At 44.7% G+C, this 12,358-nt stretch overlaps 1 protein-coding gene across 2 annotated transcripts in view; it reads left to right on the top strand.

Moving 5' to 3' along the window:
* The first annotated feature begins 2,462 nt into the window (after positions 1–2,462).
* LOC137427818 (platelet-derived growth factor subunit A) overlaps positions 2,463–12,358 on the top strand; it is a 197,195-nt gene continuing 187,299 nt past the window's right edge. The window contains exon 1 of one of the 2 annotated variants that reach the window (XM_078776389.1): positions 2,463–3,040. In XM_078776389.1, coding sequence (XP_078632515.1) covers positions 2,981–3,040 — 60 coding nt within the window. In that variant the 5' untranslated portion in view covers positions 2,463–2,980. The remainder of the gene's footprint in view (positions 3,041–12,358) is intronic. The other variant, XM_078776391.1, reaches the window with a different exon arrangement.

Consider the following 12,358-nt stretch of genomic DNA (forward strand, 5'->3'; position numbering starts at 1 on the left):
CCCTCAGAGGTTATACATGACAACTGTACAGAAACAACTTTGTACTGCAGTTTACAAAGCCAAGAGACAGATAAAATGCCCCCTTCTCACCTCGGAAGAAAAAGCAGCATGCTTGGCATGGTGTTGCTCCTGTCCACATTTGAATGTCACATCCTGAAGGCAGTTTCATTAGTCTGATGAGAGTCAATATCTCCTACATGCGACTTATGGTATAACTCAGGGTTGGTGGCAACCTAACACAGCATAATACACACCCACAAACATTGTGGAGCCTGTCTGGCTTGGTGGTGGATGATATGGGGGCTGCCTGTTAAGATTGTCAACTTGAACTTGTCACTGTACAACTGTAACCTGACAGGTCAAAAGTACCGTAGGGATATTTCAGATTTTATTGTTTTTCCATATTTCGACATCCCAGCACTTCTCAAAAGACCTGCATTCATGGATGACAATACCAGACCCCACAGTTCTTACGCAGATATTGATTTATTGAGAAAGAATGCTATCGCAACATTGTCCTGACCAGCAAGGAGTCCTAGGTTAAATCCAGTAGTGCACAATTGGGACATTCTTCGGCATCTATTTAAGAAAACTTACTTTCCTGTGCAGATTCTGGCACATTTGACTGCTGCCTTGCACCAGGAGCAGCAACATATCCCTTTGGATTTTCTCGGGCGGGCAGCTTCTTCTGGGGATGAGAATGAGGGTTGCAGCATTCATTCGTTTTAATGGTGCTTACGCATATGATTGACCTTTTGAGGCAATCCTACCATTGTGACATCATTGCATGTCAATATATTCGCTGGATCTGAACCCCATAATCACAAGATGTTTTGCCCGCAGCCCCATTCAAAAGTCATTGTGTTTTCTTTTGCTGCTGAACGTTACAGACATCCTCATTTTTTTGATAAAAGAATCAATAAGACCTCTAAATTTGCCTCAAGTCATGGCAAACCTGCATACATTTGGCGAAACTTGTCGCAGTACGACAAGAGCTTCACATTGCTGTTGTTGTTGTGGTTCTTTGTGGGGGTAGATTTTTTTTTTTTTTTGAAATGTGAACCCATTGGTCGGACTGCTGTCGGACCACACCCACATCTGTCTCTTGACTCCACCCACCATAACACCCAGACAAAATGATATGGCCACCATCTTGGTTTTCTGGTGGGCCTAACACATTAGACTTGTAGGCCTTTGCTGATTATACGCTGCTCGGGTTTGTTGCGTCAAATTTCCATTGGCTTTGTTTTGGTCAAGTGTTATTGGCGATGAGGAATCCCGAAAAATCTAATCATATGTCGAATAATAATAAGGTTTAATCAAGCCCATCAGAACATATGGTAGCGGTATGTCAGAATGCATGGTGAGCTGTCGAGTTAATTTTTTTGTTAGTGCATTAAATGCTCGCTTCCCAATCGGCCATTACCGGATTTTGTTGTAGGTTGTGACCACAGTGTGGCCATTCTTTTTATTTCGATGAACATTATTGTTTCTGAATCATTTTCTCAGTTATTGTTACGATCCAGGAAAATGCAGTTAACTTTTTTCAAAGTGTAGTCAACACATGCAAAGTGCTCGCCACCTGTAGATGTTTTACCTGCAAACTGTACCGAGAGCTCACAGAACATTTTGGGTTATGCACTTATTGATCACGCCGTAATGATTCACAGAAGCATAGTGCACGCCTTCGTTAAGCCGGGAGTCCTGTCTCCTAGCATTTTCCTGGGAACATGAAACACCCCACTGTGCCTTTTGAAAAGAGTAGGCCGCTGTGTGCTGGTCTCTTTGCAGTGGTCTGGCTGAGAGCAATTTCATTGCTGCGTCAACAGTCACCTGAATAGGATTACACTTGGTGGTTTGCCGAGTGGCAAAGGGGAAGGTAAGCAGGAATTTGTTAAGGATGCCGGCAATAGCTCGCTTACTATCGACATATACCGTGAGATCTTTAGCCGCCACTCACTGATGCGCTGGCAGATTCCATCCTTTATTGACGCCTATCCTGATTAACGTCCATTCTATGTAGCAAAGCTGGCCCAGCTGTCTTCCTCCCTACACTCCTCCCAAGCAAATGATGCTACCCGTAGTGTGGTGCTTCATATGGAAGTAGAAGCAGAGGAAGCCCAAAGATAAGTGTACCACTCTACATCATCCTGCCAGCTGTGTGCACCTAATAGTTCACCCAAGCTAATTTTCAAATTGCCAATCATGAATTTCAACTGGGAAAGCAACGGCAAGCCTCTTATTTTGCAGTCTGGTCCTTCTCAATGAATGGATTTGTTTTGGAAGCACACCAGTACCTTAACCTCCTACGAGTGAATGGTAGGCCAATACTTGTCAGGCCAGATCAGAGTTTAATAACAGGTGTATGCCAGGTATGGTGAAGCTTCAAGGCACAACTTGCATAAATATATGTCGCTACGCAACAAAGACGATCTTATATTTATGCTTCAATGCTAAACACCACGCATGCTTGGGTTAAGTACGGTAGGGGTCTGCGTTCCGTGCTCCCTATCCCCAACACTCCAATCGCCCCTCCCAGCAGTCGTGCCCTGTTCATCGAGGGGGCGTAACCAGCACGCGCCTTGCCAACGAGCCGAAGTAGCGATAGCGCGCAAGGAGAAGCCTCGAAGAGTTCACGTTCCGAGTTCCTCGCTCACTTACCTTTCCATCTCTGGAGTTATCTGTGCTTGGCTCAGTTCAACCAGTATTAAGACAAGCGCGTACGTTACAAATATCCGGTCCTTCAACGAAAATCAGCACTGTGGAATCTTGCCCAATATCATCAAAAGGGCACCAAGTGGTCCTCGGGAACGCGGAAAGTCTACTGCAGCTACCACTGCCAACCTCTACATACAACTCTGTCGGTCGGTACTCGAAGGCTCAGCCATGCTGGCAAGGTGGCCGGCTTGTTTCTGTCGCCTCTCAAGTCCTGGTTAAAGACGTCCACGACACCCTGGGGTCCAAAGACTTTCCTGGCGTCATGTGCCTACGGTTGTGCATACTTCTCACCGCTCTGCACGTTTGTGTTGCACGGCCCATGGTGAGTTCTGAGCGTGGTGTGTGTACAGCGGGAAGAGAAGTCTTGTATGTAGAATGCAAATGGAGAGTGGGCAGAGTGCAGCGAGTACAAATGCAAATACTGAAATAATAAAGATAATGATAAGTAGACTTCCACAGGAAATAGAAGTGAGACTCACAAGTTTAACACCAAGGATATCAATTGCCGGTCCTACAAACAACTATTTGCAACTTCATATTTTAACAGCAAGAGTAGCGATGATCTCACCAGCATTCTTTTGATGTGACATATCACCTGCCGTCAGTGATTCCTATTTGGTGATGGGGTCGCAATAAGTGCAAATGATTAAAATAGTCATTTCGCTTTAGCAATATTGCTTTTACTACTCTAAAATAAATAAAGATAGTTCCGCAAAATGATTACTTATGACAATTCCCTGCTAGGTTTTACCTGATGTTTGAGCCAATGAATAGTTGGGGGAAATTCTCTCATATCTCCATGAATAGATACCATCTGATTATTGCCCTCATATAGATGTTATTAGCTAATGCACATTGGAGTGCGATTTAATTCTGAATTAAATCCACTAGTTGTGTCATTTCCCCTGTAGTCAGGGCCCTTAGGGATATTTTGGGGCCGTTTGGTTCAAATTCTTCCAAAAGCACCAAATTTGGCCCAGATGTTGCCCATGCCATACTCTTTCGATTTTTGACGGGCGCCAAGACGGGCGCCCCCCCCCCCCCCCCCGGTGGGCCCATATTGGTGAAATACTAAATGGGCGCCACCCGGATTAGAGGAAAATCAGTTAAATAACCAAAAGGGTTGGAATCATGTATGATACCACTTTTCAGGGGTTTTCGAGGTCGAGGAATCCAATTATGATGTTATTTTGATGATTCGAGGTCAAGGTCAACCCTCAAGGTCATCTTAAAGGTCATTTTTGAGTCAAACATGTCGGTTTTTGAGTTTTTTGTCAAGATTTACGCGAGGTTCACCATTTTATGTTTCTGGGTTGGGTAATCGAACTCTGACCTTATTTTTGACAATTGGAGGAAATATTTACATGTCTATTTCCTAATTTTCAGGCATATGCAGTTCATCAGTCTAAATTACAAAGGTACGGATTTTGATGTTTTATGAACTGTATGCCATATCCTTGTGTTTAATTTTTGTGCGATCATGATCTGGGTTCATGTATACATGATTGTATACATGTCATAAATATGACGTCATAGGTCATGTGACCTGGCGGCCATTTTGGATTTTATGAAAACCTTAAAAATGGATCCCTGCCTTCATTTTTCGATCGATTCATTTTGAACTTTGACCACTTATAGTACGCCATGTGATTGGATGCATATCCTAATTATGACGTCATAGGTCAGGTGGCATGGCGGGATGGACCGGTACGATCCCCGGATCAGACCGCCCTTGGCGCCCGTCAAAAATCGAAAGAGTATGGCATGGGCAACATCTGCGCCAAATTTGATGCTTTTGGAAGAATTTGAACCAAAATATCCCTAAGGGCCCGGACTACTGCGCATTCGGAGCGGTAACTTCTAATTTGTTCAGGGTGCTGCTGATAAGTCGCCTAGTCTTCGTTGAAGACACTGTGGGGTCTTAACAGTCACCAACTAATTCCGGCAGATGGGACACCCAGATTAATGTCCATCCAAGGGACACATTCAGTCTCTTGAACTTGTAGACCTCACCATCGGCCATGGCTTCTCCTGGGCATTCCATGAGCAAAGCCAGGCAACATGTATCTCAAACTCTAGACACAGAGAGACAGGGAGAGATTTATATATATATATATATATATATATATATATATATATATATATATATATATATATATATATGAGGAGGGAGAGGAGAGAGAGGAGAGCGAGTGCTATAGAGAGAGGAGGGAGGGATGCGGGAGGGAGAGGGGAGAGAAGAGAGAGAGAGAAAGAGAAAGAGAAAGAAAAAGTACACAAAGCCAAAAAAAGGTTTTTTCACAAGGTCAACAGAAATCCAACGGTCTAATTCTGTAAAAAATATATCTGGTAATTGTGCAGTTTTTTTATATTTAAATAAACATACTTTTATCACTTGATATTGGCTGCCCTCGTTTCTGCAGTAATTCATTATGACTGCAACTCACGCCACGCTCACTGCACTTACTGTGAGCTCAAAGGAAATTGTCAAATAGCTTTGCAAGAATGTTTCCAAATTTAAACATCTTTACTTTATTCCTTTTTGTGTAGATTATTTCGAATCAGAATTTAAGGTAATTATTATTGAGCATGCCATATACCTTTAAAGACTTTTGTGAAACTTGCATTCTTCGTTATTTCTACTTCTCCGCAAAGCCATCTTGTAAATAAAGTTATGTTTACGGCAACATCTCCTTACGTACACAAAAGTAGACATTTTGGTGTTCACTGTCACGGACATCGTCATGACATCCTGGTGGGCAGCGATTGAAGTCCGACTGTTACGGTTTATTGGTGTTGTCGTTCTCATTCATTCTATTTGTCACGCAATTGTTGATATTGTACACCGCACCTTTCCTATGCCATCTCCAGGCGCTGCATATCGTCATTGCCGGGCACCGAAGGGGGCTCGGCAATGACGCACGCTGAAAGGGAGTACTCAGTTTTCACTCTGGTTGTTTGTTTGTTTGTTTTCTTGCTTTCTTGTTTGTCCAGGCTATATCTCAGCCATCCTTTGAGCTAGGAAGCTAAAATTTCGGCACAATAGTGAGTAAGTCCTTTGTCAAAAATGGTATTTTTTGTTTTTTGATTAATCAATTAATTGAGGAGTTATTTAATTATTAGCGATTAATGAAATACTTATTTAATGAATTAAATTTCCTTTCTCTTCTGACCATTAACTCAGGCACCTTTTGAGTTAGGAAGCTGATATTTTGACATCCCAATGCCCAGGTGATTTGGCTGCAAAGGCTATTTTTGATTTATGAATTAATCAATTAATCAATTAATCGATTAATTATTTAATTATTCGATTAATGACTAAAAAATTTTTTTTTTAAGTTACAGATTCTGATGAAATGGTGGTGGTTTATGTGTTCTGTGACCGAATTGATTAATAATTTAATTTTTTAATGATTATTATTTATTTAATTTCATTATTAATCATTTATTTATTTTCATTCTCATTTGGCCAATATCTCAGGCACCTTTTGAGCTAGGAAGCTAATATTTGGACATGACAGTGACCAAGTGATGTGGCTATCAAGGATATTTTTGCTTTATTGATTAATCATTTAATCGATGAATTATTGATTAATTAATTATTTAATTTTTTTATTAATGATTTATTTAATTAAATTTCTAAAAGATACATCTTCGGATGAAGCACTAGTGGTTTAGTTATGCGATTAGCCAATTGATTAAGAAAATATTTTGTGATAATCTTTTATTGATTTTAATTATACAATTAATCAATCAATTTTTTTTTTTTTTTTTTTTTTTTGTATACAAGATCGAGCCTCGTGAAAGAGCGAACATTAATCGCACAGAAAGACAAAGACACATAAAACAAATAACATCGGGAGCGGTAGACAAGATGGGGAGAGAGGGGGAAGGACACAAACACAACATTTGAGAGCAGGGACCGAGAGACATGGAGACATCGAGAGATCTGTGGGAGGGAGAGGGCTTTGGGGGGGAGGCATGTGAAGGGGGGGGGGGGGGGTGGGAGAGGTATAAACATATGGACACTGCCAAGATTTCCAGGAAAGAAGTTGGAATTTCAAACAAGGTGGATCTGGGGTGAATTAGTGGGGGTAGAAAAGATCAAGGTTTTGGATGGGTGAACAGCTGTTTTAAAGACCTGGAGGGAGGAGAGGGATTGAAGGGAGTGTGGGAGTTTGTTCCAGAGGCGGGAGAAAAGAGGAATGAAAGAGTGAAGGTGAGCAGAGAGCCGAGATTTCGGCAGTTTAACCATCAGAGGGTTGCTGGCAGATCTTGTGCGACCTGTAGGAATATTTGGGGGACAGAGCACAGAGAGAGCTGGGGGAGCAAGGCCGGAGAGGAGTCGGTAGAAGACAGAAAGACCACCTACCTGCCTGCGGTGAGTGAGTGAAAGGCCCTCAGAGATAGCTTCATCGCGGGAGATTCCAATGATTTTGAAAGCTTTGGATTCAACAGCGTGAAGCCGAGCCAGGTGTGAGGCAGGAGCACCAGCCCATAGGGGAGAACAGTATTCCATTGAGCTGCGGATGAAAGCCTTGTATGTGATGAGGAGCTCAGGTGTGCCGAGGAAGGACTTCGCACGACGGAGGATGCCCAGTCGGCGACTGGCTTTGGAGGCCAGCTTGGAAATGTGGTTTTCCCAAGAAAGATCATGGCAGATAGTGAGACCCAAAAGCTTGAGCGACAGAACTTCTTGGAGAGGATTGTTGAGAAAGTAGATGGGAGGGTTGTCCAGTCGATCTTTTCGGAGAGACATAGTAAGAGAGTGAGATTTGTCAGGATTGAAAGACATGTTCCACTTGTTTGACCAGTCTGTGATTTCGTCCAGGTCTTCAGAGAGTGAGGAGGCTGCAGACTGCCGATCTGAGGGAAGAGGAATGGAGTGGCAGAGAGTGGAGTCATCAGCAAAGAGATAGAGAGGATTTTCCAGAGAGTCGGAGAGATCATTGATAAAGACCAGAAAAAGCACAGGGCCCAGCACACTTCCTTGGGGAACTCCAGCCTGAACAGGAAGGGGAGATGAGAGAAATCCATTCAGGGCCACACGTTGACTACGACCAGAGAGGAAGTCTGCAAGCCATGCATGGAGATTTCCATGGATACCATAGGAGGAGAGTTTGGTGAGCAGAGCTGGGTGCCAGACCGTATCAAAGGCCCGTGATATGTCAAGGGAGACAGCTCTGATTTCCTGCACACCTCTCCCTCCCAATGCAGTCTCTATGAGCTGCACTGCGGTATTGCCGGGCACCTGGGGCGCCCCGGCAATGCCGCGCTGTAGGATATTTAATTATTTGGCATGGGGGTGGTGTACTTTGAATGTATCTGTACTTGTTCTTATTGTTGCTGCTACTATTGTTCTAATTCCCTCCCTTTCTATCAAATGGCATTCCATTTCATCACCTCACTTCACAGGCATACAAATATACCTTTCTCCCTCTTGAACTGTAGCCTTCACCAGCCAAATTCTCCATTCCTACTAGACCTTCTCCTCAATCCTTAGATTTATACGTTTTCCTTCTCTCGGCCCACTTTCACACCATTCAGTTATTTATTTATTTATTTTTTATCTTTCTTCATATGCCTGTACCCAGAGCTATCCTCATCATTTCTTCAATAATTCATAGTTTGAATAGGTATATTGCAGAAGCGCATTTCCATCGACTTGTTTTTTAACTTTTTTTTTTTTAGGAAAAATCCAAGTAAATAAGAGACTAAGGAAAGATGTGAATGAAGAAGGGAGCATAGAAGAGCGTCATTTAATACATATTTGGCTTTTCAATGCATTTCACATCGAATAACATTAACAAAGATTTTGCAAATTTACATCACTGGTACACCCGCTCACTACGGGAGCGGAAAGAAGGGTCATTCCTCTTTGGGGTATATAGATTACAATCGATCTATGGGTGGGTCTCAAAAACATTGGGTGTGTTCATTTACCACGTTTCTTCTGGAGAGATCGCCAAGTGGTTTAAGCATTTGAGCAAACACTCCATTCAAAACAGTTAAGGAATGGCTGGCTTGGCAAGAGCAAGCTAGCTGCTTGGTAAATGAGCAGACCCAAGTCTTCCTCCCTTTTAGTTTCGCATCAAACAGCAGGAGTGAGTTTCAAAAGTTCGCTACGAAAAATGCCACAGTAGCGGCAGAAAGGGCCATGTTATTAACCCAACATTTGTGGGTTATATAGAGTACAGTGGATCTTCGTCAGTTCTGTAAGTAAACCTTACTTCACAGATGTCGGGATTCCTCCAAATTTCTTCATTTAGTGTTATAAATAGCATTAGCGACTGTTTTAAAAGCTAAGCATACGTGTTTGTGGTTTATAATATTTTTACTTCCTGGAGAACGCAAGGTAGATTGCTCCTACGGAAACGCCATTATAACTATAAACGATTTATACACGTTATCACTGCAGGAAAACGCCTTGGGGAAGTGGGACATTATTATTAGTATTTGTATTGTTTTGTAATAACATTAACAATATGCGATTACCATTAATTTTGTTATTAAATGCGTCTTTGGAAAACGCCACGATAAAGCTAATTTAACATTGATATACACCTCAACACCAACGCCATTGACTGCAATGGCGGGGAAAACCCGTTTGGGGGAGAAAACCCCCTTGGGGAGGGGGGGGGGGGAATGAATGCGCTACAACCTTCATTGTGTAACCCTTCGTCATCCTGTCAAGTTTGGTTGAGATTGGATAAGTAACGACGGAATGTATTGCGGTCAAAAATTCATCAGACAGACAGACACGAAATGGCGTATTTTGGTATGATATAAATCTCTCAAGTGCGTTCATACTCTGACGCTAATAGTTTGTTTTATCGGTGCAGAAGACAGGGTTTTCCTTAAGGCTTTTCCTAATGAAAATTGATTGATTGTTTTCTGATTTAAAGTGTCAAAACATCCACAAAATATAATGGTGACACGGATATCCGAGTTCACTCCTACTTCATTGTCGTACCGCTGACGGGTTATCTTGGCCTAGTTCATTCATACATTTCGAATGCAGCCGGTGGCTGCTGGTTGCATCATTGCTGGGACCGCTGATTGCGTTCATTGTAGTCCCGCTGACGCGGTGCCTCCTGTAGGTTAGGGCAGCTGGAATTTGGCCAACGAAGGACATGATAGGATCTTTAACGTCCACCAACTAATGCCGGCGGATGGAACGCCCAGTTTAACGTCCAGCCGAGGGAAGGGTTTACACATCGATACCTCACCATGATGATTAGGGTCTTCTGGTGATGATGACAGTTTATAACTGATGATGACAGTTTATAACTGGGTGACAGTTTATAACACCATTGATGTTATAGGGTCTTTTGGGTCACCATGATGACAGTTTATAACTGGGTAGAGATTTGAACACCTGTTTGCACCTCTACGCCATCTTGCCACTTGGCCCAGCTACAGTATAAACCGTCATATAGAAGGTCACTTTCATTCCTAAATTTCTGACTTCCTCCACTCATGCAGTCAATGTGATGCTGAAGGAACTGCGCTCCAACGCGAGTCGAAAGAAGTGACGCGACCAAAGACGGAATTCGTCCGAGTTGCTTTATTGAAACAAAACAGCTCAGGTATTCTGACAAGCCCGTTTATCGGGCAGCAATATATATACACATTTATGTCGGGAAGTTTGCCCGGCAAAAGCTATACCGGGCATGCCCGGGTGTCAAGGGCGAGCCTTGGAAAGGCGATTCTGGACCTGCCCGGGCGTGTTTGGCTGCGGCCTGGCAAGTCGAGGCTGGGCGTGCCCGGGCGCTCTGGACGAGCATTGGAAAGGCGAGAGCGGGCATGCCCGGACGCTCTGGGCGAGCCCTGGAAAGGCGATAGCGGGCATGCCCGGACGCTCTGGGCGAGCCCTGGAAAGGCGATAGCGGGCATGCCCGGACGCTCTGGGCGAGCCCTGGAAAGGCGAGAGCGGGCATGCCCGGACGCTCTGGGCGAGCCCTGGAAAGGCGATAGCGGGCATGCCCGGACGCTCTGGGCGAGCCCTGGAAAGGCGATAGCGGGCATGCCCGGACGCTCTGGGCGAGCCCTGGAAAGGCGAGAGCGGGCATGCCCGGACGCTCTGGGCGAGCCCTGGAAAGGCGATAGCGGGCATGCCCGGACGCTCTGGGCGAGCCCTGGAAAGGCGAGAGCGGGCATGCCCGGACGCTCTGGGCGAGCCCTGGAAAGGCGATAGCGGGCATGCCCGGACGCTCTGGGCGAGCCCTGGAAAGGCGATAGCGGGCATGCCCGGACGCTCTGGGCGAGCCCTGGAAAGGCGAGAGCGGGCATGCCCGGACGCTCTGGGCGAGCCCTGGAAAGGCGATAGCGGGCATGCCCGGACGCTCTGGGCGAGCCCTGGAAAGGCGAGAGCGAGCATGCCCGGGAAAGACGAGACCGGGCGTGCCCGGGAGGTTCGGGCGTGCCCGGGAACAGTGAGTCCGGGCATGCCCGGGAGAGGCGCGTCTGGCCGTGTTCTGGCCGGTGCAAGGCGATTGTGTGCATCCAGCGGGAACCGCTACAATGCTATCAATGTAGTCCTCCATTGCTCCCAATGGAAGCCGGATTTCTCCAAGGCAGTGTTTCACCCAACCATGCTCACCATCTTATTATAATAGAGCAAACGTATATGGTGATGTTTGTATGTTTGTTTATTTGTGACCAAAATGTCTGCTTCTTCTGAACGTCCGCTTCTTCAAAATGTCTGCTTCTTCTGAACGTCCGCTTCTTCAAAACGTCTGCTTCTTCAAAATGTCTGCTTTTGTGACTAAATTAACACCCAAAACACAGTCCATGAACTCTTACATACATACTGTTGGAATATACCTTTTGACCCTTTAGACTGCTGAGACCCTTCAGACCTTTAACGACACTTTAAGTCCCCCAAGACCCTTAAGACCACCAAGACCCCTGAATACCCAAAATACCCTTAAAGACCCAAAACGCCCAAAACACCCGAAAGACCTAAAATACCCCAAAGACCCTGAAGACCCAAAATACCCCGAAGAACCAAAATACACCAAAGACCCTTAAAGACCCAGAGGAACCAAAAGACCCTTCAGACCCAAAGGCCCCTGAAGACTTGAAGACCCAAAACACCCCAAATACCGAAAAGACCCTTACCACCCTTAAATACCCCAAATACCCAATATACCACAAATATCAAAAAGACCCTTAAACACTCAATGACCCCAACGACCCTTAAATACCCTGAAGACTCCAAAGCCCCAAAATACGCAAAATACCCTGAAGACCCAATACACCCTGAGGACCCTTAAATACCCAAAGGCCCAAAATACGGAAAATACCATGAAGAGCCTCAAAGACCCCAAATACCCAAAATACCACAAATACCGAAAAGACATTTAAAGACCCCGAAGACCCTAAACACCCTGAAGACCCAAAACACCCTGAAGATCCAAAAGACCCCTGAATATCCAAAAGACCCTTGAAGACCCAAAACACCCTGAAGACCCCAAAGACCCTTATATACCACGAATAACCAAAATACCCCAAAGACCCATAAAGACCCAGAGGAACCAAAATACCCTTAATACCCAAAAGCCACTGAAGACCCCAAAGACCCGGAAGACCCAAAACACCTGAAAGACCCAAAATACCATTAAAGGCCAGAGGATCC

The sequence above is a fragment of the Myxine glutinosa genome, chromosome 1, assembly GCF_964187855.1.
Source record: "Myxine glutinosa chromosome 1, kmMyxGlut1.1, whole genome shotgun sequence".
Taxonomy (NCBI): domain Eukaryota; kingdom Metazoa; phylum Chordata; class Myxini; order Myxiniformes; family Myxinidae; genus Myxine; species Myxine glutinosa.